Source organism: Thamnophis elegans, chromosome 1, assembly GCF_009769535.1.
Source record: "Thamnophis elegans isolate rThaEle1 chromosome 1, rThaEle1.pri, whole genome shotgun sequence".
Classification (NCBI taxonomy): Eukaryota; Metazoa; Chordata; class Lepidosauria; order Squamata; family Colubridae; genus Thamnophis; species Thamnophis elegans.
This window is the reverse complement of record NC_045541.1, coordinates 119,315,463-119,326,866: the sequence shown is the minus strand read 5'-3', so window position 1 is coordinate 119,326,866 and position 11,404 is coordinate 119,315,463. Positions and strand designations below refer to the sequence as shown.

Here is an 11,404-nt window from a genome sequence, read left to right as displayed (position 1 = left end):
TGCGTAAATTTATGCATTAGAGATATTTATTTTTGTGTATCACAATCCTGAGAGCATTCTCTGTTTGTACAAGTAGCTTACTGTTCAATTACTAATTGGTAAATTCAGTTACTAGTCAAAAGGTAAGTGGTTACATAAAGAAAAACGTGGGTTAAAACATGGGTCCATTCTTTGGAGAAATGTTTTTTATATCATTGTGTTGCTTTACTTTTCTTGTTTTTGCTTTTCTTGTCTTTCTTCTTTAAACCATCCATATTGGCTCTAATCAAATTTGAATATGCCTGCAATCAAAAACAAGATTATTTTTTAGAAAAACCCAAGTTTCAGGAAACTGCTAATATTTGCTGAGAGAAAGCAGCTACACATTTCTATAGGGTTTTAGTTAGTCATGCATTCAGTGTAAAATTAAAATTATTTGATTAAAAAATTGACGTCTAAATGAATAGATACACTTACCATCTGGAATTTGTTAACTTCCCTTGAACTCACCTATAAGAAATCAAATTCATGATAGAATTATGGGATGATGAACCAATATATTCAAAAACAGCTGGTTCTGCTGATCACAAAATTCAGATAAGAATTGATACATTATGTACTAGCTTTGGTGCATTGGTTGTGCTGAGCTAAAAACCAGGAAAGTGAATACTAGGTTTCCTTTAGGTAGAAAGTCATATGGGTAAGTCATATTTTCTCAGTCCAACCCACCTAACAAAACTAGTGAACCCCAACTTTCTTTGTATTGATCTTAATCACTATTCATTAAGAACAATTCACTAGTCAATAACCAAGCCTCTTAAAGATAGGTACCCCACAGGTTAATCTACTGAATAAACTATATCCTCTGCTCATACTGCTTTAGGAAGTGTTGAAAGCATTTCTATTTCTAGACCTTTTAATTCCTTTGAACTTGATTACTCCATTTTTGGTAATTGCCTACATTTAATTTTAAAGTGTTATTAGCTACCTTGAGGGTAAAAGGCAGCCTGTATCTTAAAATACATAAAAAACCTCATTACCCATTTTATATAAGGTCTTTCTCCCCCACTTAAATAAAAATTCAATGGTGAAAAAACATCCTTTCATACAAGAATAGCACCTACCACTGTGCTTATTTTTTTCTTCCCATCTGTAGCTCTAAGAAGACATTTGTTGTCTACAGGCTCAAAACTCTCAAGATGGCCCTTGCGTGGAATTGGTCTTGTCCGACCATCATCTACATTAAACAGAAGCATCAAAGTTATATATCATACTTAGCAAAACTAGCCAGTTAAATTACATAACATCCAAAGATGGCAAGATAATGTTTTAATAAAATACATTTCTTCATTTTTTAATTCTGCTTCATATATTAGAAATCTAAAAGTGTAGATTGGAAGGAAATAATTTTGTTAAGAATGCTGGTTTTTATATTAAACTGGGCACAATAATAAGGTTGCAAAATATTAAGCACATGTGAAGCTGTTCTTTAATTCTTAAAAGGACCCACCAACTCACTTCCCAGTTGTGGCAATACCATTACAGATTGCTCATTTGGAAGCAAACATTTTTCCTCCCATACTACAAGACTAAAAATAACATTTTTCTTAGAAAATTTATTATCTTTTCATAATGTTTAGGATTCAAGTGAGGGGGAGGGGTGTCAAAATTGGCCTGCTTTTTTTGGTCACCCAAATACTAGGTGAATTGGAGGCAATATACCTTAGAAGTACAGAAACCTCCATTATTGTTCCTCTTTTCTCCCACTCACTATTCAGTGTTCCTCCATTATAGCAACTTGTGTGGAGTCCTACTCAGAATTCCCCAGCTAAAGGCTATTATCAATGACGGGTGCACACCATCACCTAGCTCTGTCAAAACTCTCAGGAAAAAGTTGGACGTTTCTAACCAACAAGCAGAAAATATTCAAATTAAGAAAAACTATGCTTAAGAAGCATTAAACACCCCTGACTCAGTACAGGTCTAAATCAGGTTGTTTCCATAAGATTAAGTTTGAAGTAATCAACTCCTATATTATTACTGAGATTACTGAAGTTGCTTCTTATCCATTTACTAACTGAACTGCAGTTCCACTACTAAGCAGGGCAGAATCTTCATGTGATTTGTTATGAGAAAATATTGATAAACCAATGTGAGACAAACAGGAATGTAATACTTACATTTCTTTAACGTTATATAGACACTGCCTGTGGTCCTGCATTTCTGAAAAAGCCTGGTTAGCTCTGTCAAGAACTGCAAAAACAAACAAAACATCTAATTGTTACAAATTTTGAATTTTTCTTTCTCAAGCTAGTGAACAATTAGTTGCACCCAATATTGAAAACGCTGCCCTTGACCATTAAACCATAGCATTATAATCTGTTCATGGAATTAGATATGCACTGAAACTACACCTTTCATTGTTCTTTACTCCCCCATCAGAGATTCTAACTTACTAGACCTCGTTAATCAGAGCCAATACTCTTAAGATGCAATGTAGTGTAAACTACTTCAAATGAGCCATATGTAATCATTAATTTGCCATGGCAAGGAGTATTCAACAAGTACGTTGACAGTTGCCAAATCAGGTGCCGCCAGAAAACGAAGTGGCATGTAGCAAAGAACTGACGCCATGGATTGGAGCGTCTGGCATTCACAGTGCATTAAGCGGCCCACATGCAAACGAATGCGGGGGGGGGGGGTGTTTAACAACCTTCAAGAGTGACATAATACTATAAGGGGGAAGTGATGGGCACCCCTCCCTGGCTGTCCAATTGCTTTATGCGCTGCTTAGGGTCCGAATACAGATTTTGAGCAGACCCGGTGCAGAAGAGCGATAAGGCCCCTAGAACTGCCACCTTCTTTTTGTTAATCTTCCCCCTCATCCCACCACTGCCTATTCTGCTCCACAAAGCAAGGAACTGCGGGAGAGCAACCTTCCACTCCCCACCCACCCCTGCAAAGGGGTCAGGTCGGATTTCCGCCCACAGCAACGGGCTTTGCGAACTCAAAGAGCGGCCCCTTCCCTAATAGGCACCCCCGGGGACGGAGCGTTAGGCCGCGGTACCTGCTCGCTCTCCAGCAACACCATCGCCCCGCGCGCTTCTTCCCGGCAGCTGACGCAAACGTAGCCCACTCCCAACCGCCGACGAACGGACGGACACCCGGCCAGGAAGTGGAAGTAGCGAGGATACGAGAGATGGAAACTCTAGAAAGAACCTACCTTTCTTTCTCTCTGCTGCCCCCTGCAGGGCTCCAGGCGGAATTGCACTCAGAACTGTTCTCTGAATCGGAGGTTGCTTGCGTGGGTCAGCCGCGAAGACGTCCCTCCATCGGGATGGTTTTTGAGGGCTTTTCCGCTGCGCACGCATTGGAGGCTGAAGTCTGTCGGGTGGCACTTGCTTAGCAGAGAGAAGTCTGCGCTCCGATCCATTTTAAAAAGGGAAGAATCCTAGTAGAGGTATATAGAAGAGTTTCTGATAGAAAATTCAGCAGTGCTTTGACCCTTCCATCCCTCGATGCTGAAACTGGCTGCCAAAAAATCTGTAGGGCCACAAGATTATAGTGACAATTTTTCTTCTTTTTAGTATCTCTTTGCTATCAGTTAGATTTTGACAATCCAGATCCAGTAAATCCTTAGTTATGGTGCATAATCGCCACATTTTGACAACTATGGAAAGTTACCATCAACGGGTGGATGGTGAAGAGCGATATTGAAACCTAATAAAAGACTTTGTTATGGTATTGATTTTATTTTAAATATTTTATTTTATTTATTTTGGTTCCTTCCATTCACTGGATTCGTGGCCACTGCTTGGACAAGTCCCGGCACTTTTCTTGGCAAGATTTTCAGAAGTTGATTTGCTACTGCCTTCTTCTTAAGGTTTAAAGAATATGGCTGCCGCAGTAGCCATCCTGCTGGCTTCATGTCAAAGGTGGACTAGAACTCATGATTTACCAGTTTCTAACCTGATGCTGTAACTGCTACATCAAAGTGACTCTCTTTATTAGGGATTATCTCATAGCCATAAGAGTAGCAAAGTGTATTTTTCTGTTCTAACAATGTCTGCATCCTGTCATCCATTACTTTAGGTTATCTGGTCTTTCCTGCATAACAAGAAACCAGTGGATTACCTGCAAGGATGCTATATGTCAGATAACGCCATTCAGATCTAGCCTGAGTTGGGCACTTGTTACGTGGGTTCAGGGAGTTGATTCAGACAAGCTCTAACTTGATTGGGAGGAATTTGAGCCTGTTAGTACTGAGGAACCAAAAAGAGTCCCAGAGTCACCCGTGTTACAGGCCCATGTATCTTCTACTGGGTTAATGTGTCTTGGGAGATGATATGTGGTTGGTTCCACTTGATGGCGAATGCATCTTTGGATGGAGGGATTCCATTATCTTTAATGGAAGATTAAAGCCTACCCATTTCTTGGGAAGCCATTGGTGGATCCACAGAACTGGATGATTTCTGTCCATTCTCCAATCTTACTGTCAGCGTTCCAAATAACATGCAGAATTAAATCAGAGTCCAAGGCAGAGCTATCCTTAAAGTTCCAATTTAATAAGACAGACATGTTGGCAACCATCTGTGGAATCCCAATTCTGGAAGTTACATCGGATTCCCACCCAGTTGAAAGTTCATGATCTTGTCCCCACACCCACAAATCCATCACATGGTCCAATCTTCTTTTTCCACTCTGGCATCTCCACCCAGCTGGTTCTGATCAGGTGCAGAGGTGTGGAGGCAAAAGATGACCTTGGACTTCTAAAAAAGAATGACAACAACACATTCCACAATTCTACTCCTTTCTATTCCTCCCTCTCCACTACTACACTAATGAAACAGCTTAATGAAATAAGAGAGACTGTGGTAAGCCAAGGATCCTAAAAGGGATGTAACTGCAGGCCTGCTACTTACTTTATTAGGAAAAGTTGCTGAGAAAGTCATCAAGCTGTAGCTTTGAAGGACCTTGGAGGCAGTGGTAGGTTCCGGAACCCATTGCAACCGGTACGCTGCAACGGGGCCAGGCATCCACCATGGGCACGTGTGCAGCATGTACATGCGCATCCTCCGCCCGCAATGCTCCAGCTGCTCAGCGGAGCATTGCGCAGGCGCTGTACACTCCGTGTGTGTGCACAAATGGCCCTGTTGGGTCAAATACAGGTAAGGAGAGCAGGCGGGCAGGTGAGCCCTCTGGAGTACCATACTGGAATGCAGGCACTGGTACGCCTTTACCGGGGCATACTGGACGTAACCCACCTCTGCTTGGAGGAAATGAATTATCTGGACTCTGTTGGGTTTCAGACCAGGAAATAATACTGAGACTGTGTGGGTCATACTTTTTGATTATGTACAGTAAGCCAAGGATGGGGGAAATGAACCCCACTTGGCCCTTTTTAATCTCTCAGCAGACTCTGATGTCATTGACAATAATTTCTTTCTGGGTAGGCTCATGGGACTGGGAAGCATTGTGCTAGAGTAGTCCTCACCCTTTCCCAGGGATTGTTGGTGTTGGGGAAGGGAAGGATCTAGTCTTAAGCCCCATTCTTTCCTTGATATTGTTTAACATCTACTTGAAGTTAATGGGTAAGACTTTCCAATATTCAATTACCTATATAATCTGCCTGTGATTGCTCCAGTGAAGCTGCCTTGGTTCTGTCCAGTGTTTGGCGGCTGTGAGGATCTGGATGTTTCTCCATCCAGATTACAAGTTTACATGTTACAAGGTTAGCAGGTTACAATTTAGCATGAATGAGTAGCTATGGGTTTGCCAATTCGAGAAGGAGACTGAGATCCAGTTCTGGAATTTTTTTTCAATCTTGGCTAGGATGGCACTTCCCCATTCAGAGCCAGGTTGAAAGTTGGGGATCACTCAGTTTTTTATGAATTTACCCAGATGCTAAGATCATCTTTAGAATGGTCTCGAGCTCTAGTAGCCATGTTTAGATGATATTGTTAGTGTTTACTTATTAAGAAAATTGATACGGCCATTGAACTCATTCGTGGTGACTCCAGTTTGGTTACAGAAGAGATGTGGGAGTTAACATTTTCAAAGATTTTCAAGACACACCTTAACCTAGGTTCGTTTCCAGCACCTTATTAATTAGCAGATTTTTCTATTATTTTCTCAAAATAATAAATTACCATAGATATCAATATTTTAGTAGGTTATATTTAATATGAGCTATTACAGGTTCATAACATATAAGAAACAATTTTAAAAATAGTTCCAGCTGTGAGCATTATTTGAATAAGTTCATTTTTTTCTTTAAACCATGGGTCATCAACCTGGTCCCTACCGCCCACTAGTGGGCGTTTCGGGATTCCAGGTGGACGGTAGGGACTTCGGAGGTTAAAACCTCCTTTTGAGCGAGTGGGCAGTTGCAAAATAAGAGAAGCAAACACATGGGAAGGGGAAGGGGAGAGGGGATAGCAGGGACAGACAGAAGCCGAACAGAGCAGTTGCAAAATAGGAGAAAGAAAAGTTATAGGCAGGAGAGAATTGTTGGCTAATAATAACAAGTGGGCTAACTAGCTCAGCCTTACTTTTGTACGTTGCCCTAAGGAAGGTAAAAAAAAGGAGATAAAAAGGAAAAGATTAAAAAAAATTAACAAAAAAAGGGAAGAAAAATTGAGAAAAGGGGATAAAATAAAGGAGGAGAGTAAGCAGTGTTTAGTCTGGCTCATAAAGATAAAAACATTATAAACATGCATAAAGTAGAAATAAAAAAGATAAATGTATGTACATTTCTTTTTTTTAAAAAAAACACCCTCCTTTCTAAAAAATATTCTGCACTTGCGCAAAAACTGGTGGGCAGTAAGGACATTTTTCCATCAAGAAAGATCCATTAGTGGGCGGTAGGTAGAAAAAGGTTGACTACCACCGCTTTAAGCCATAGGTGAAATAGAGGCAGGTGATATCTCCTTCCAGAAAATCAGTCTTGGGAGAAATGCATTCTGCCATTTTAACTTGGGGAGGCACTGTGACTTCATAGCAAAATGAGAGTTACTACTGTACTTTGTTTGGGGGCGGGGGGGAGGATAATGAAAAGAAGTTAACAACATTAGTTCTTTATTGCAATGCAGATCCAAGTAAGTTAGTGCTATCATTGGAAGATCAATACTAAACAACCATCATTTTTTGAAATAGTTTAAGAAGAACCATTACAACCAGAAAAATGTCTTTATTTAAAAACAGATTTTACGAACTTTCTTTTCCAAGGGCACTATTCATATTTCTGGAGTTATATGTAATTGAATTGTTTTACAGGACAGAGCTATTTCCTATGGTTGTTACAGCTATGCTGTTTTTAGTGGGAAGTATTTAAATAATATTCAGTTCTACAGGAACAAGATTTTTATCATTTAATTGTCCACTTTATTTGCTTCTCATATGGTGTCTAGAATCAAGAGAAGCACATCACATTCTTAATTAGCTTTATAGTTCATTTCTTTTCAAAGCTGTTCAATATTATGAATCTCAGTGGAGACTATAAACTACATGTTTTCCTTAAAATAAGAAAGGCTTAAAAAAAAGACTGCGAGCTTTTAATAATTATGTTAGAGCTATAGATTTCACAAATAGAGTGTTTTTCTTGCCTCAGCTAATTAATTTCTCCTTGCTACAAAAGTGTTAAAAATCATGCAAGACGAAAAGAAAAACAGTTGGCAAACAAATCAAAAGTTTTGTAGGTCAACTGGCAAGACTGAATTAGAAGTTTACGCTGGGGAATTGCATAATACAAAGCAGCAAAGAGTATTTCTAGGTCACTCTTTGTAATGGATCGTAGAAAAGCCAGAATTCTTTGGTTCGTGAGAGACAGATATTTGGAGACTGTTGTACTCCCAAACTCCTGAGAAAATAAAAGAGTGCAGGAACTGTATCCAATATAACACTGGGCAAATCCAAATAGTTGTAGTCTTTGCTACTGAAAAGAATATAAACAAGTCTGGCCCCATCAATGAGAATGACTGCGAATCGGTCTCTCACTGTGTAGATATGGGGAAGGGAACAGATGTGAGGTTTGAGAAGACAAAACTCTCTGCATCATACAACATGCTCTCACTGTCCCCTGAATTAGCCTGCCTTCTGCTGTAACAGAAGTTGATATTCTATCACCAAAAATGAAACAAATCTAGTTGACTTGCTTGGACATTCTCTTTATTTTTGGCACAGGCAGCAAAAAAATTTAACACACAGCTTAAGAGAAAATCTGTAGAAGATTCAAGAAATGAAATTTGATTTATTTATTCAATGCATATTATAAATTATAAATGTATAGATGTGTATTGTATAAAAAGTAGATACATCACCTTGCCAACAAAAGTGTGTATAGTCAAAGCTATGGTTTTCCCAGTTGCAATGTATGGCTGTGAAAGTTGGTCCATAAGAACGGCTGAGCGCCAAAGAATTGAGGCCTTTGAACTATGGTGCTGGAGAAGATTTCTGCGAGTCCCTTGGACTGCAAGACGATCAAACTGATCAGTCCTAAAGGAGATCAACCCTGACTGCTATTTAGAAGGCCAGATCCTGAAGATGAAACTCAAATACTTTGGCCACCAAATGAGAAGGAAGGACCCCTGGAGAAGAGCCTAATGCTGGGAAAGATTGGGGGCAAAAGAAGAAAGGGACGACAGAGAACGAGGTGGCTGGGTGGAGTCACCGAAGCAGTAGGGGTGAGCTTAAATAGACTCCAGAGGATGGTAGAGACAGGAAGACCTGGAGGAACGTTGTCCATGGTGTCGTGATGGGTCAGACATGACTTCACAACTAACAACAATTGTATTTCCACTAAGGCCTGAATTTCTCACAGTACAACCTTAAAACAGAGATGACAAACTGATTTGCCTCCACTTGAATATACCACTGCAGGATTAGACTGTAAAATTATTCAGCATTAAAGACAAGGATATTTTAACTGAGGCAGAGATTAAACACCTAATACAAGTAGACCTTGTTCAGCAACTGCCTCCTTTATCAACAGTTTGCACTTTGCAGTTATGATGGCAATGGAAAAGGAGTAAAATCTACAAGAAAAAAGTGAAAAGACAGAGAAAAGTAAGACTATAATTATACTGTAGTTACTATTTCATGATTCTATTCTTTAAAAGGCTTCTTTTTATTAGTATAAAATTTAAAACATTTTTCCAGATTGCAAATCTACCCTCTGCCTAAAAATTTCAGTGCTCCTTAGTGTCCAGTTTTTGAAAGCATAAATTGCTTATCTTTGTTTTGTCTTATAAAAACCAAAACAAATCTATTTCCCACAAGTAGCTATTTGTTCTTAATTACAAAATCACACTGTAAAAATTTCAATATCCCAATTTTATCTGAACCCTTAGTTCATTTATAACTTTCTAAGATCAAAATCTTATTTTAACATTTTGCTGTTCATTTTATATTCTTTGAACTCTTATGCTTATGATTATTATTTTTTCTTTCATTCATCATTGAAGGCACGCTTACCTGATGTTTTCAAACATCATTCTGAGAATCTCTAATAGCTTAAAAGTAGTTAATGGGTAATTTCCAAAAATGATTAGAAAGTGAGGTTTATGAACCTAGTGTCCTTTAAAAGGCTCTGAAGCAATTGCAAGCAAGATGGATGGTTTTTCTTGCTTGGGGTATTCTTGTTCTTCATCTTCCTTTATTTCTAACTTGCTTGCATCTGATCTTAGTATTCTAAGGGTGTGTCTACCGTGTTTTCCTGAAAATAAGACAGGGTCTTATTTTCTTTTGACCCCCAAAATATAGCCTTGGCCTTATTATCAGGGGAGGCATATTGTTTTGGGTTGCCGGGCAGCTGCTCTCTTGCAAGTGGGCTCCCGAAGAGCCTGGCGCAGGGACAGGAGGGTGCAGGCACAGCCTCAGGGGCAAACAACTGTGTTGCGCTATCGCAGCAGTGCAACACAGTAGCCATGAGGTGACCACACTCACGAGCAGCCGCCCAGCAACCCTCCTCTCCAGCCCAGCAGGGCGCCACTCACCAACCTAGCGATATCCCAAAAGTGCCAAGCCACAGGAGCCGGGAGGGAACAGGCACTCACATGGTTTGGTGCCTTCAGGATATTGCTGGGTCAGTGAGTGGTGCTCTGCCCAGCTGGAGAGAGGGGGTTGCGTGAGCACCCATTCCGCCCCCTGCTCACACGCCTCCCAGTCTCACCATGACCTGGGCCAGCTCTCCCTGCAGGGCCAGGGGGCTGGTGCCAGTGCCACCATCCCAGCACTGAGGATGGCTTCTTCTGCATCTTCTAAACCCCGGAAATCTGCTGCCAAGTTTCCCAGGAGCCGGGGCAGAAAGTCTTCCAGCAGCTGGTCCACAACCATAGAGTGGGAAGCATACTCCCAGAGCGGCCACTGCCGGAAGACTCTGCCCCAGTTCCCGGAAGATTCAGCAACAGACTTCCGGGGTTTGGAAGCCGCAGAGGAAGCTATCCTCAGTGCTGGGATGGCAGTGGCGGTACCCTGGCCCTGCAGGGAGAGCTGGCCTAATCAAGGAGAGAAGCAACCTAGAAGTAAGGAGAAATTTCCTGACAGTTAGAACAACTAATCAGTGGAACAACTTGCCTCCAGAAGTTGTTAATGCTCCAACACTAAAAGTATTTAAAAAGATATTGGATAGCCATTTGTCTGAAATGGTTTCCTGCCTAAGCAGGGGGTTGGACTAGAAGACCTCCAAGGTCCCTTCCAACTCTGTTATTCTGTTTCTATTCTGATCTTATTTTGCAGCCCAATCTTCCATTTTGGTGATGCATTGTTTGCCTTTTTTTCTTGTTGGCTAATTTTGCATTCAATATATTCAATTATAACCAGTGGTGGGAGTCAAATAATTTAACAACCGGTTCTCTGCCCTAATAATCAGCTGGGTAGGCGGGGCTCAATGGTCATGTGATTGGGTGGGTGTGGCCAACTCAACATCACTCACGTTGATGGGCGCTTCGCCTTAGCTGCTATAAAGTAATAAGGGTTAACCGGAGAGGCAGCTTCTGTAAGCAAGGCAATAAAGATTAGGCTAGAAACAACACCAGAATGTTTCCTTCCTGCCTTCCATATAGGATTAGCCCTGTAAAATGGGGGGAAAAAGATTTCTTCCAACAACCGGTTCTCCGAACTGCTTAGAAAGTTAACAACAGTTCTCCCGAATAGGTGCGAACTGGCTCGATCCCACCACTGGTTATAACTGCCACCATGGTGTACATTAATTGGTTTGTATGCCACTGACCCTCAACAATGTTGGGTGGCTCAAAACAATTGAACAAAGACATTGCAATAAAATATGCAACATAAAAAAAAGATGGCAAGCATAATGAAGTAAGGTCAGGGTAAAGGCCCAGGGCTGCTACAGAGAAGGCGGGCTTCTAGGATCACGAGAAATCACACTGTTTAATCCAGTGTTTCTCAACCTTAGCAATTTTAAGTC

General features: G+C 40.7%; 1 protein-coding gene across 1 annotated transcript; it reads right to left on the bottom strand.

The window, feature by feature from the left end:
- On the bottom strand, window positions 1-3,172 carry SRP14 (signal recognition particle 14). Its single transcript, XM_032208605.1, has 5 exons — window positions 3,047-3,172; window positions 2,160-2,232; window positions 1,104-1,216; window positions 457-489; window positions 1-281 (listed from the first exon to the last, which is right to left on the bottom strand). The coding sequence occupies exons 1-5, from the start codon at window positions 3,068-3,070 to the stop codon at window positions 192-194; spliced, it is 333 nt and encodes a 110-aa protein (XP_032064496.1). The 5' UTR covers window positions 3,071-3,172; the 3' UTR covers window positions 1-191.
- Between the last annotated feature and the right edge of the window lie 8,232 nt (window positions 3,173-11,404).